Source organism: Siniperca chuatsi, linkage group LG11, assembly GCF_020085105.1.
Source record: "Siniperca chuatsi isolate FFG_IHB_CAS linkage group LG11, ASM2008510v1, whole genome shotgun sequence".
NCBI classification, from domain to species: Eukaryota; Metazoa; Chordata; class Actinopteri; order Centrarchiformes; family Sinipercidae; genus Siniperca; species Siniperca chuatsi.
The window spans coordinates 11615684-11630971 of NC_058052.1; the positions used below are offsets into that span (position 1 = coordinate 11615684).

Here is a 15288-nt window from a genome sequence, read left to right on the forward strand (position 1 = left end):
AGATTTTACAGCACAAACATTTTACCAGAGTCATTCAACTGATTATTATTTAGTTGCTCTAGTGATTACCATTAGTAGAATTTAAGTGTAAGTTTTAGAAATAGCTTACATTATAATGTACAAATTAATTGCTTTAAAAACAGGAAATAACATTGAATATATGTGTAACATTAGGCTCATGACTGTTTATACTTTCAAGCATGTTTTGTGTTTCTATACAATGAGACTAGAGTTGTGTTTCTGTAGCTGAATATTTTAACGTATTCTTCCAACAAAACCAAAAATCAATTTAGGCCAACAGTCCACTGACTCACTCTTGGAATAAAAAAAATGGCAAGGAGACAACCCGGGACAGCACAGGCCAAGTTATTTATTCATTTTTACACGATGAACTGGACACACAGACTTGTTTAATTTCAGTGGTTGTTGTGGCGTGGGATCCCTCGTCTCTCTGACATAACAATGGATTAGATGTAATGAAGAGGAAACAGTCGGGAAACTCTAACAGATTGCTGAGGTCAGGGTGCTTCCCCCTTCATCCTCAAACTTTGGACGTAATCCAAAAATGGTGGGCAAAGAAAACCGATCACAAAAACAACCACACTGCCTTCATTCAACAGAATTATTCTATCCCCAAGATTAATTGCTTAAGGATTTGCTGGGTCTCTGCGAAGTTAGTTTAAAAAGTAGTACTGAGGGGAGATTTTGTCCATGCTAATCCACCGCCACATTATACAAGCGTCTAATCAAACTATGTGGGGGCTGCACAGCAGGAAGTGAAATGCTGTTATTTAGTAGCATCAAGTAGAAAGAAAACCTGGAGGCATGATTGTTAAACCTTGAGCAAATCCTGCAGCTAATACATAGGGAAACAGGGGACTTTCTCTATGTGGCTATTGATGCACAAATGGTTTTAAAATAGTTTTTTCACTTTAAACTAAAATCTGGGGAGAGACTGCCAGTCCAAGGTGTTCTATAAAATAAAAAACACACACCTCCTCATCAGGATAATGTGAACAACTGCACCACAGATGGGGGAAGGCTGAGGTTATGAATCTTCAGGAGGAGGTTGTCATGACAACCGCATCCTCAAAGGCTATGCCATCATGCCGAAGCAATACAGGGAACCTGGTGCAAGCTATACTGGGTTATTAGGTCATGTCAAAACCGCAACACTCAGAAAAGCGTAATTAACTGGATCTCTGCTACATCTGGCAGGAAATCTAATTTAAAAAGGAGAAGCGATTTTAATGTAATTTGATGAGCTGCGGGGGGCAGGTGTGTTCAAATACACATCGAAGACTAACAGCTCTTTTTAGCTGCTTTTTAAATCTCTGGAAAAGCTTTTTAAATCTCTGGAAAAACCTCAAAAGAGCTGTGGATAACATACAGCGATTCCTCAATTGCCTAAGGGAAAATAATCATAAATAAAATTTATACATAAGTGCCTCATGCAGAGAGAAAACAGAAAGACAGTGTGTATTAATAATGTTTGTGTGTAAGAAGTCAGAGCACTATTTAAAAATCCAGAAGAAAATGGAATCTCACACTGTTGAGATATATATATATATATATATATATATATATATAAAAAATAAAGGCACTCGTGTTGTAAATTACAATGTATAGCAAAGTCAAAATAGTCTCCCTGCACTTAAATGGTATAAAATCCTCTGAAAACATAGGAATATCTTTAAATATATTAAACATTAAAAGCACTCATGTCTCTCACATCAAAAGCAAAAGAGTGATAAGTGTTATAATCTGATTATAGTTATAGACCTTCAGCTAGACTTAAAAAGCGAGAATTCACAGTATGAAAAAGCCATAGAAAAAATCTGGAGATATAGTGTATAAACAACATAGATGTATATTTTACAGAGCCACTGTTCTTTCAGTTTGCATATTAGGACCAGTCTTCACATTAAATTGTAGGAGTCCTAACTCAGACAGGTTGTGAAGCATTTCATCACAGCATCCCTGTAGGAAAAACAAACAGAAGAAAGAAAGTGTCTAAATAACATAAATATCTAAATAACATAATAAATAAATAAATAAATAACAGCCAGCATTATAAAAAATTAAACGAAGAAAAGAAATAGAAGAAAAAGGAATGAAGGAATGTTGCTTGAGTGTTATTCTAAAATTATCCAGGAAAAAATAAATACAGCGGAGGCAAACTTCTGTCATGCGTACAATATTTAAAAGCGACAAAAAAGCACTTCCATCCTTTGTTACGATGATTTGGGTGGGGCTCGTCATGAATAAGTGAGTGTGTTTTGGCGGGGAAGCGCCACATGTTCAGAGTGATGGGGGCTCCCTTTTCTCCAGGTACCCTATGTTGAGGGATGATGCAATACGAGTGATCACTATGGTAACCACAGATCGTCGCTGCCTGCTCCGTTTCCCCTCACACCGTTTACTCTTGCCATCCGTGTGTTGCTATGCAGACTTCGCCTGCAGCCACAGTCAAATTTCGGTGGAGGAGGTGTGAAACCCGTCAAGGTTAAAAGGAGAAAGGAGGATCATAAGTAGTCTGAGAGGGAGGAGGGGGAGTTGGTGGACAGAGAGGAGACTTGCTCCTTCAAATGCTCTGGTTCGTTCCTCTGGTGTATAAACACAAAACACTCAACACCAGAATCCTCACATTCTTCCTCAATACAGCCTGAGGTTTGTTTTTATATATTCACTTGAGGCTTGATGCTATTTTTGCTTCCCCAAAATCTTCATGAATAAATGATCAGTCTCAGAGACTTCCCCCCATTTCTGATTAAATATCAGAGCAACAGTAGCCTTAAAGCACTGTGGGGAGTGCACATGCAGCAGCTTTTAGTACCTCAGTTGGCAGGCGTGAGAGGTTATAAATAGGCAGCAAGGTAAAATACATTAAAGGATCAAGTCCATTGGCCATGTGGTGTTGTGGCTAGAAAGGCATCAGTTTGTTTGACCACACACCGGAATAGGGAGAGACTGCAGTCTAATGCTTTTTAATGTGTCACTCAGAGGGATAGAGGTATGTGATCAAAATAGGCTGCTGCTCCGTAACAACATGGCAAACAACAGAGAGCTAAATGATCAAATCTAAATTAAATGAAAAATGGATTTAAGTAAGAAGCTTAAGGAGAGAAGACAAGGATGTGCTGACAAAAATAGATATATATAATAACAAAGGAGTAAGAAATAAATATGTGATCATCAGGATTTCAATAGTCAGTCCAAAAACTAGCAGTCAAATTTGCATTTCTCCACAGGAATTTGGTTTTTGGAAGGGTGTCACGGGAAAAGGTCTTTGTCTCAGCCTTGTATTGTTGTTAGCATTTGGGTTGGGGGAGGGGGAACTCAGGGTGGCTATAGGACGTCTCTCAGCTGTCAGGATGGATTATAGGGTCGCTCAAATACACAAGGCACTTAGTGGGGGGGCTGCATGGGGGCTCTGGACCTCACCAAATGAGACATAACCCTGCTTACAGCTGGACTGACAAAACAACGTCACACCTCATGCTTGGCTTGGGGAAAGCACTGAGGTGGTACACCATATGGGACTATTTGAGATGAAAACGTTTGAGTATAGGGGAGTATTTTCTGTACTGTTATATTGTGCGTTATCTACAATAAAGACAAAGCTAGTAACCTGTGAGAAAGACTATTATGTGACTATGAGATTTGTATCATCTTTTATGCAAGAGATCTAATCGAAATTTTGCATTGTGCTTTAACCCTAAAAGCTTAACATAAGCTCATCTCAAGTAATGTAAAAGCTACATTGGGGGAGAAATATTTTGGTAAATCTGGCTGAAAGAGCATTATTCCACAAGAAATGATTTCATTTAGATATTATGGATGAAGCAAATAACGTCACAGGGTTAAAGCAGAGGGGAGTGTGGAACAACAAGCCGCCATTTGTTTGACACTAAGTGCCTGCACTAGTCGTAGGGGGGATTACAGCCATATGGTGGAGGCAAACAGGGTTTAGAGGTAAATGAAAACATGTTTTCATTGAAGGGTCAGTCATAGTATTCCATCCAGTTTGTTGTGTGTGGCAGAACAGTGTCATTTGTAGACAGGGCAGTATTCAGATATAAATGGTAGCTGAAAATGTATTTAAGGTCTCTTTTGACAGCACCTGGTTACTCAGAAGTGGCTGAAGTGAGAGGTGTGCACTTATAGATAGACTGAACTCAGTAAGCAACACATACAACTGAACATAACAAAGGACAGATGTACATCAATTTAAGGTCAATGCAGACAAAACATAAATCATATAATCATGTTGTCTTACCTGGCAAATGGAATGTAAGAGATGCTATACCTGAAACAGAAAAATAAAAAATAATCAGGACAATGACCGTTTATGTTAATGACAAGTTACTGACTGTAGAAGAAGACACTAAATACATAGAAGAAAGTATTAACATTATGAGACTGAGCAAGTCAAACTAAACACAAGCTGAAGAAAGATATTTAAAAAAATATTACTATTAGAATGTATTTCATATTATGTAATGAATGGGATGTTTCCCGTTGGTTTCCCCTCAGATGGCTTCAAAGTTGGAATTTGTGTACAACCACATCAGTGAAATATTTGAAACAAGTCGTCATTTTTTAAGAGTTTCACCATTAACATAGACAGTTGAAGATGTCATGTAAATTACTGCACACAGGATCTGTACGTTTGTAATGATGTGACGTCTAAGAAATTAAAGATTAAAAGCATAAAAAAAAACACCACAAAGAACACATGACCTAAAATAGATTTAGGACTTAATAGCAGTATAATAATGGCTTTTTGATGAGAAACACATCAAAATGTAAAATATGTGTTTAAATGCTCCACACCAAGTAGCAATCATTGGACTGAAAGGTCTTTGATGTCGCTCAGCAAGGGGATTTAGCAACGTAATTGTGAATGAATTGGATACACTGTAATCTTTGCACTAATGATTCTAGACAGATTGGTAAGTAAGTACAACAAATGACATCCTGTACTGGAAATGATTAAAGCTGAAGTTTAGCACAAAAAGCCCCTGATCAAACACCTAATATATTTAAAATATGTGAGGAATCTGGTACAGCAGTTGAATGATTAACTGTAGCCCAGGCCTGAGCACGACCGCCATCTTATTTGACCACCAGTTAGCAGGAAACCCTCGTCTGTCCTGTTAAGCAGAGCCGTAACAATTGCTCTACGAACTGTACACATTTTTCAAGTGAATGTTTTAAGTGTCAAAACTAAATAAGTAAATTAAGAAAGTTAAAAGCTATCAGGGCTGCGTTGTTATTAAACTTCCTACAGCCTGCCACGCTCTATATTGAGTCGGTGTCATATGGTCACTTCACAGAATTCAGCCTGAGGACTGGCCTTTGCCCACCTCTGTGTGTGGGTCAGTGCTGGTGCCTTATTACAGAACCACCTTCACACAGACGTCTGAGTGCCTGCGTGGGAGTGCACTGTGCCCCCAGTCTGTTAAGAATGAGCTCGAGATGTGTGACTTGTAGTTGCCATGGTGATGCCTCTGAAAACGCAGGCAGAGCGGAAGTGAATGTACATGTAGGTGCAAAAGCAGTGTAGTTATGAGGCTGACACAGTTCTGCTCAGTGATGCACTGAAATTGTCCATTCCCTTCCTCCTGAGTTGCTAGGGGGTTTGAGTTTCCATGCACATTCACACACTGAAAGTCTTTTGTTACTACTGTGCAAATATGTTCAAATTAATGAACATACAAGTCCTGACATGCCCATACACATCACTCACAGGGTCTTATTATTCACTGCTATGTTGGAACTTAACCCCACTGACCTTATGACTATATGTACTCTTTTCTTAAATCAGCTAGTCTGAGTTATCAGAAAAACAAATTTAAGACTCTGAATTTAAAACTAGCATGAACACTAAGACTGCAGCGAACAATTTTTACATTAAGGATTCAGTCTAATATTTTTACATTTAATCTATCAATTGTTTACTCTTATGAGAAAATAGAAAAAAATGCCCATCACAATTTCCCAGAGCCAAAGGTGATGTAGCAAAAGAGTTTCCCCTCAGGGATCAATAAAGTATTTCTGATGTCCTGTTTTGTCAGACCAACAGTCCAAAACCCAAAGATATTTGACTTACAATATTATACAACTGAGAAAAGCAGAAAACAGACTGTTTTTCTTCATAAATGACTTATCAAAACTGTTCAATTTTCTGTAGACTACTTGATCAACAAATCAAATGGTTCAGCCCTAATGAACACAAATATCATGGCAAAACCATGTTTACGTTAAACTAGGCAGTGTAAAAAACAGAAATGGGAAATGATATGAGGGCACACAAGTGTAGTAAAGCAGATGAAATGACAAATAACCCTTTGGATACTGTAATAAAATCTTGTAAATTAATCGAAGAGTAGACATTAAGCACTTACATAGCTTAACATACTATACCTTCCATACAATAAGTGGAAGACAGGTCTTTATTTTACATACTTTATAAAAAAACGTATCAAACTAATTAAAGACCCTGAGGTGCCATGTATTCTGTTGGGACCAGTCACCTATTTTAGTAGTACTAGTGACCCCAGAGACCGCTGGAAGACACTTTGTCTTGTGTGTATATAATATAGATAATACCTGTCTGCCTCTACGTCTACTAAGTCCACACTGATCCTGGCACTACCTCTTCCTCTACAGGCCAAAAATATACTGACCTACCATGATGCCTGGCAGCCTACCAGTCTTCTTACAGCATGGCTGACTCAACATGTATGTCAAGCATATGTCACTGAAACTAGGGCAAATCAATCTGATCAAAGTTTTCATATTGCATTATATGTGCATTATTATCATTATATGACACTTATATGGCATGACATTTACTCTTTATAGTAGTCTAAGCTTGAACTATCCTGATAAGATATGTTGCTCTGAAACAATGGAAAAAAATTCAGCTATAGTGTGGTTGAATGTGCAGTGTGACAATGACCATGTAAGTTTAACCATTTATAGATTCAGCTGTGCACGTGCCAATAGCAGTAAGTCAGTCATCTTAAAGCATTAACAGCGTGATTAACTCAACTCAACGCCAAAGCAGCTGGAGCAAAGTTCTCTATCATGGGCGGACGGCTTCATCTGAGTAGGTGTTAGTGATGAGTAAATTAATTGCCAACTGTACTACAGTGGAGAGATGGATGAGACTCTCAGGTCACACTTACCATGTCATTGCCAAAAACTGCAGAATACAGAAAATGATAGCCAGCCCTTTTTTATGCCACTGTAAAATAAAACACAAAACGGTTATTATAATAGTTGAAAACACTGCACTAAAACAATAAAGACTGTAGCTGGCTGTAACTATGTATTATCTACTTACCCAGAACACTGCACAAAGCGTTAAGACGAGACAAAGCTGGCGGGAGAGGAAAAGATTGATTATCTTCTTGTATGCTTGCAGAATGACGTTTGATATCTGACACTTGATTTCTTTCAGTATTTCACAGGGAATGTAAAATTAAAACCAAACAGACACTAAATCTGCGAACAGAAAATATCAATGGTGTAACAATGGTTACTTTATCTTTGCAATCCTTTAAGATGACAAGGTGAGGAGTACCATATCTTTGATTGAAAAAGTCAGAAGGCTACACACCTATAACACCCTCGAGAGTAGGCAGAAGAAGATGGCATGTAAGTGCACTGTGGCCTCAGGTCAAGGAGGATTCAGAAAGAAAATAGCTTCTAACACCTACTGTAACAAGGTATGGACTACTTTCCAATATACAGTAAGATGAAACACAAATATCCAATGAAGCATCTGGATCAACTTAAGGTCCAAAATAACAGTAAAACATATAACATTTACCAGCATAACAATGGTGGCTATCAGTCTTGTTGGTTCAAACATGCGTTTCAGCTGTTTTAGTGGTCCCATAAGGAAGCAGGTGCTGTAGAACAAAAAAGAAACAGACAAGTTATACTTTTTAAATATCAGTAAAAAGGCACATTAACCTGTTTAAAATGTTAATCCATTAAATTATTGTGATCATGTTTTGCCTTCATATCAGGTGCTAAGCATTCATCACTGTGGTGTATTTTCATTGCTCTTTCCATGGATCACCAATTAAACAGTGCAACCAAGACTTTGTGTATATGTGTTGAAACCTTTTTTGAGTTTTTTTTATTATTATTTATTTAGTAATTACAATTTTTGGGGCTTTTGCCTTTATTTGATAGGAACAGCTGAAGAGAGACACGAAATGTGGGAGAAATAGGGGGGGTGACATGCAGCAAAGGGCCACGGTTTGGATTCGAACCCGGGCTGCTGCAGTAAGGACTCAGCCTACATGGGGCGTGCACTCTACCATGTGAGATACCAGGGCACCCCCATTTACAGTGGCACTCTTTTCTTTGTCTGTTCAGCTAATGCCTCCATATATATTCAATATTATAAATCGGAAATGTGTGTCTATTCCATAATTTTAACATCAGAAATTGAATACTCTTGGTCTAGGTGGATTTTAGAATAGTCTTCATATTTGTGTACATACACACAAACAAATGTCTTCTGTGTGACATCAGAATTGTGTGGCCACCATTATCAAATTTACACGACATGTTGCAATTATTAGGGGGTAAATATTTCATGCCCAACACCATGATGACACATTTAAAACCTCCTACATGATGCATGCGTGACGTAAGTAAATGTAACAAGACAAAGGCTTTCCCCCGCTGACGAGGCATGCAGCTCTGGGCTCAGCAGAGCTGAGTGGGTAGAGGGAGTCTGCGTAATGTCACATCTGTTAGATGAGACACGAGAGCAGTCTGTGTTGACGCAGGTTCTTTCTACTGGTCTGCTGAGAGGGATGGATGCTTTTCTTCAACTGCTCAATGTGACAGAGTCACTAATGATAACCATGCACACGCTGCTACTGCTGATTGGGGAGGAGGATGACACCATTGTTAATGCCGTTACTGATATGAAACTAATGCTGTATTGTCCAATGTCTAGATAATCTGTCTATAAATGTGACTTAAACAGTGAAAGTTGTCAGCTAGCCAAGCCAAACACTTGTACTGCTTGTTGAAAGTGGGTTATATTATTGACAGAAAAAAAAACCTAATGCATGTTAGAGATATGTTTATTGTTTCACTTGAATGTGACCCATTATGACAATGACTCCTATTTTTGACATAACGTTCCTACTGTGGGTGAAGTGAAGGAACCAACGGTCTCCGTGCAGTCTTCTTGCAGTCAAAGTCACATACAGATGAAGACTGGTTTAAGCTCCTTAAAATATGACACTCTCTTTCTTTAAATCAGTAACCTGAGCTATGAAAGCAGAAGGTGACCTAGTTTCTTGACACATCTAAACCTTCTGGACATATGATACCTGAAAATAGAGACTGCCCTGTCTGAAAAAACCCTCATCAATGGTTCACTGTCTATCAAAGATGTCAAAGACATGATTAGATTTAGACCTTGGGATTGTCTGGATTAAATAATCCATAATGTTGTAAAATCCAGTAGGCCGCTTATATCTAGAAAAAATAAAATTCTAATCTTACTTAACCATTACATTAAGATTGCCAGAACTATAAACTATAGGGAAGGAATTAATCTTGTATGCTCCTATACAGAGGAGACATCATTTACTCAATATATTGTCACACAAAACTTAGGTTGGCAAATAATAATGAGAGCAAACACTAATGTCTGGTCTTCTTGGAGAGACAGAGAGGAAAACAAACAGTTAGGCACAGACACCTAGTCTGCTCCCACTGACAATTATCTCTTTATCCCTAATCATTTCCTACTGACTTTCAAGAGACATACAAATAAGCTGCAGAATGAATGGCATAATAATCAAGATCACAATTAAATAAACTTAATTTGGTGCAATATTAACCCATTGCGATTAGAATGCGTGCTCTGTTGCATCAAATTGTGCAAACCCTTATTTACAGGTAAGGCTGCCTAAACCATTTTTGTCATGCATGTGGTGATTAACTGTCTGCTTCCCAAACAAAGTTGCATCTGCAGGTTAGATCATTCTCACTCCACCTTTTTACTAAGCAGATTTTATGCTTAGGTTTACTAAGTTCTGTTTTTGTTCATTTAAATAGTATTGAGAATTGACATTGAAAACATAACATTGAGAATGACTTCCCGATGGGAGCCGAAACGTCTTGATTCTGAAAACAGTGTCCAGATGACTACAACTGAAACCTTTTCTACCATTTAAATAGTAGTAAAAATCTATAATTATACTAAAGCTAATCTGATTAAATAATGGAAATTATCATTTTAGATAATCCTATAATCTGGAGCAGAACCAGTAGTCACCACTGTTTATCGTCAATAAATCAGAATGATATCATCTCATGGTTGCTCAGGCACTGTGCTCCAAACTCTGAGCCACAGGTGATGAGTGCACAGAGGGAAGATTGACAGGCATGACTACAGTACTTGATGTGTTTTCTTTATAAAACAGCATAGAGGCAAACCTTGGAGAAATGTGTAGCTGTGCAAATGATGACTGTAAAAGAGTGTGGCAATCATCAAGGCAAAATCATTTCAGTGTATGAGCCTGTCAAGTGGTTTTACAGTGGAGTTAATTGAAAGTCCGGTGCGTCTCGTACAGACGCTAAAGGGTACTTTGTGCATCTGTATGAGATGCCAAGGAGCGTGACAAAATGTCAGTATTTGACGACCTGGGAATGAGAACGAGTTGGAGAAATATATCACGGCCTTACAATTCTCTGCCCTGCCAAATTCAGTTGGACTGAAGAGGTTTACCTGGCAAGAGCTGCGACATTCCCTAGTGTGTAGAAGACGGCGAAAAGCTTGATTCCGTTTGGAAGGAAGAGCAGTGCTGTACCCTGTAAAAACAGTAAAATAGTCTCTCTCAGCTACACAGAATAATGTTGCCACACTTTAATTGAGGGGTAAAAGACAACAGAAAATAGTCTTACCAAGCAGCTAAATGAATCCCGGACTTTAAAAGATTGAAGGCTTATATCTTATGTTATTTTTTTCTTGGAAAAACCAAACAAACAAAAAAAACAAGGAATTCAGTGGGCTGTCCTATGGTTTTAATGAAACATAATGGGCTCCCCCTAGTGCCAAAATACCATAAAGCTTTGTTTAAGAATCTCTGCTTAGGTGGTATTATAATCTACATACATGTTCACTATTTGGATCACTTTCAGTGAAGAAGACAGAATATGCATTTCACCATGGGAGGTGTGACATTTAGAGAACACAGTTATGAATGAATCTTTTAAGAAGATGCAGCAACTAATGTTAAGCACTGTAATTTATTGAGGGCTGTAAGGACATTCAAATAACCTGCAGCTAATAACTGCATCTCATGGAAGGAGCAAATTATTTACACTGCGTATTTCTACAGAAAAATGAGCGTGGGATGCCCCCGTGGCTTAGGGGTAAAAGGTAGGTGTTTTTAAATATATGAATGGAAGTGACATTAAGATACTTTAGATTATGTGTTGTTTGTTGACAGATGCGCAGAAATCTCCCAACTCTGTGAATTTCTTCACCCAGCCCTACACTTTGAGATTGTGTTGGGGCTTTGTCAGTGTGAATTATCACTATGCTGTGGCTTCAAAGTGTTGTCAGCAAGTGTCGCCTGTGACAAGACGTCCTGTCATTTGAACTGCAAACTACACACTACAAACTGAAACTTTCAGCTGTTTCCTGACATCAAGCACCCTTTATGCGTTAATTAAGTAATTGACATGTGTCAATCACTTTAATCTGCAAGTCCAAGAGAACAGGAATTTGTCCTGATGGCAATAGTGCTGAGCCATGTTAACTTGAGAGTTTTATAGTGCCTACAAACCAAACACAGCACAAGGAAAACTAACTTGGACCATTGCTAACACTACTGACACGGTTATGTATGCTCTGCTTTCTCTGAATTCCTACTGTCAGTATAAAGTCAGACAGAACATAAAAGCTGCCTTTTCAACGTAAAAGGCAGAGACACTCACGAGTATTGAACACAGGATGCCTCCAGCGAAGCATATGACAAACCATTTCACCCTGGTGCTGTAGCTGAGAGAGCTGGCATCAAGGACCTGGTGAGAACAATGGGAGGATGTCACAAGACAAACCTAATGACCTACAGAAATGACCCACTGGTTTTCCTACTGATGATTTAACCATGTTGGCTGGAGCGAAGCAGATAACATCCAGCCACAGTATTATCTTAAAAACACAAAACACACACAGGACAGGTCTAAGTTAAAGGCACAGAACATTACTCAGTACACTGAACTTAGGCAAATTAACCAATACAACCAAACTGTAAAGTAGAATCTGTAAAGAGGTGCCGAACTAAAAGGATGGGAGACTGTGGTTTACCAGAGTGGAAAAAGTAATGTTACCATCAAGTAAAAACACACAGGATTCAAGTCAGCACCTTACCTCATTTCCTCCTCATCGTGAACGCGTGTAAAAAGTATAAATAAAAAAACAAATACAGTTGAAATAAATGCCGACAGAAGAAAATGATAGCTTGCTTGAAACGGGGCTAAAAAAAAGACACCGAAAAGAAACACGATTATGAAACTGTTTGGTAAGCTAACGTCTAGCGAAGGCTACAGAGCTAACCTAGCGTAAACTGCCATTTGTACTAACAGCTAGCTAATACTAACTTAACTCTTAAGAAAATAAAACCACATTCATATTAATATGAGGTATCTGTACAGCAACGTTGAGTCTCAGACAGGAAACGAAACCAGCACAGTGCTATTCTGTTATTGAATTTTATCAAGTTACACAACGTTAGCATTAGGAGCGTATACGTTACTGTCATACAGTAGCTACCTGTGCAGTGAGACCCAACTCTTCATTTTCCTCTTGGCCGCTTAACACACGACGAAGTTTGTCCATCGCTGGAGGCTAGCTAGCAAAGTAGTCAGAAAAAAGGAAGTCCGGATTTCGTTATTTGAAACTGTACGTCTGCTTTTTATGTCTACAAGTTTTGATCGCAGTGTAGTGCCCAAGTTTGACTTCCTGGCTTCCTGAACGGTGCTTACTGTGCTGACTTAGAATCGGTTTGTCCGCAGCCAATGTTGGGCCTAATCGCTGGAGACGTGTTTGAATAACCGACCGCAGATCAGCGTGTGAAGGCTTCACCAACCCCACTTCCTCGGAACTGTTGCTGCCTTTCAGTGCTATCGGAAATAATGGCATTGCAAAACGTACTGCGAACGAGCCAAATAACCAACAATTTGCACTTTTTTCGGACTGTCTTGACAATGTGATGGCATTTCGGGTGTGATTGGATGTTGGGGCCTTACAATATTTAATTCAAAGTAGGGGTTGAAAGGAAAAACTAAAAACTATTTTAAAAAAACTAAGCAGGTAGACACTAATTGATATAAGTATGATGAGTATCTCTTCTTCTTTTCCTTTCGGCTGTTCCCTTTCAGGGGTCGCCACAGCGAATCATGTGCCTCCATCTAACCCTGTCCTCTGCATCCTCTTCACTCACACCAATTAACTTCATGTCCTCTCTCACTACATCCATAAATCTCCTCTTTGGTCTTCCTCTAGACCTCCTGCCTGGCAGCTCCAACCTCAGCATCCTTCTACCAATATATTCACAGTCTCTCCTCTGAACATGTCCAAACCACCTCAATCTGGCCTCTCAGACTTTATCTCCAAAACATCTAACATGAGCTGTCCCTCTGATGTACTCATTCCTGATCCTGTCCATCCTCGTCACTCCCAAAGAGGACCTCGACATCTTAAGCTCTGCTACCTCCAGCTCTGCCTCTTCTCTTTTCTTCAGTGCCACTGTCTCTAAGCTGTACAACATCGCTGGTCTCACCACCGTCTTGAACACCTTTCCTTTCATTCTTGCTGATACTCTTTTATCACACAACACACCTGACACTTTTCTCCACTAGTTCCAACCTGCTTGCACTTGCCTCTTCACCTCTTTTCCACAGTCTCCATTGCTCTGAACCGTTGACCCTAAGTACTTAAAGTCCTGCACCTTCTTCACCTCTGCTCCCTGTAACCTCACCATTCCACCTGGGTCCCTCTCATTGACACATGTATTCTGTCTTACTGCGGCTAAGCTTCATTCCTCTGTTTTCCAGAGCAGACCTTCATCTCTCTAGATTTTCCCCCACCTGCTCCCTGCTCTCACTACAAATCACAATGTCATCCGCAAACATCATAGTCCATGGAGATTCCTGTCTAACCTCATCTGTCAGCCTGTCCATCACCAGAGCAAACAAGAAGGGGCTCAGAGCCGATCCTTGATGCAGACCCACCTCCACCTTGAACTCCTCTGTCACACCTACAGCACACCTCACCACGGTCTTACAGCTGTCATACATGTCCTGCACCACATCCAACATACTTCTCTGCCACTCCAGACTTCCTCATGCAATACCACAGCTCCTCTCTCGGCACCCTGTCACACACTTTCTCTAAATCTACGACGACACAATGCAACTCCCTATGACCTTCTCTGTACTTCTCCATCAGCATCCTCAAAGCAAATACTGCATCTGTTGTACTATTTCTAGGCATGAAACCATATTGCTGCTCACAAATGCTCACCTCTGCCCATTAGCCTAGCTTCCACTACTCTTTCCCACAACTTCATTGTATGGCTCATCAGCTTTATTCCTCTGTAGTTGCCACAGCTCTGCACATCTCCCTTGTTCTTAAAAATTGGCACCAGTACACTTCTCCTCCATTCCTCGGGCATCCTCTCACTCTCCAAGATCTTGTTAAACAAACTAGTCAGAAACTCTACTGCCACCTCTCCTAGACACTTCCATACCTCCACAGGTATGTCATCAGGACCAACTGCCTTTCCACTCTTCATCCTCTTCAACGTCCTCCTCACTTCACTCTTGCTAATCTTTGCTACTTCCTGCTCCACACCAGTCACCTCTTCTACTCTTCGTTCCCTTTCATTTTCCTCATTCATCAACTCTTCAAAGTACTCCTTCCATCTTCCCATCACACTCCTGGCACCTGTCAATACATTTCCATCCTTATATTTAATCACCCTAACCTGCTGCACATCCTTCCCATCTCTATCTCTATGTCTGGCCAACCTGTACAAATCCACCTCTCCCTCTTTAGTGTCCAACCTAGCATACAAGTCCTCATATGCTCTTTGTTTGGCCTTTGCCACCTCTACCTTCACCTTACGCTGCATCTCCCTGTACTCCTGTCTACTCTCTTCAGTCCTCTCAGTGTCCCACTTCTTCTTAGCTAACCTCTTTCTCTGCATACACTCCTGAACTTCCTCG

General features: G+C 39.7%; 1 protein-coding gene across 1 annotated transcript; it reads right to left on the bottom strand.

The window, feature by feature from the left end:
- Window positions 1-350: 350 nt before the first annotated feature.
- sft2d1 (SFT2 domain containing 1) lies at window positions 351-13140 on the bottom strand. The gene is made up of 8 exons (XM_044212990.1): window positions 12833-13140; window positions 11995-12081; window positions 10781-10863; window positions 7844-7925; window positions 7355-7390; window positions 7197-7255; window positions 4280-4309; window positions 351-1980 (listed from the first exon to the last, which is right to left on the bottom strand). Exons 1-8 carry the CDS (start codon window positions 12896-12898, stop codon window positions 1941-1943), a joined length of 483 nt encoding a protein of 160 aa, XP_044068925.1. The 5' UTR covers window positions 12899-13140; the 3' UTR covers window positions 351-1940.
- Window positions 13141-15288: the final 2148 nt, after the last annotated feature.

What these genes read in the sequence shown, in the direction of transcription:
- sft2d1 (XM_044212990.1), bottom strand. Translation starts at nt 12,898, where the DNA reads ATGGACAAACTTCGTCGTGTGTTAAGCGGCCAAGAGGAAAATGAAGAG. An exon ending in GCATCCTGTGTTCAATACTC is followed by an intron (nt 10,864 to 11,994) that starts GTGAGTGTCTCT and finishes CTGTTTTTACAG; the next exon opens with GGTACAGCACTGCTCTTCCT. An exon ending in TCTTACATTCCATTTGCCAG is followed by an intron (nt 1,981 to 4,279) that starts GTAAGACAACAT and finishes TTTTTCCTACAG; the next exon opens with GGATGCTGTGATGAAATGCT.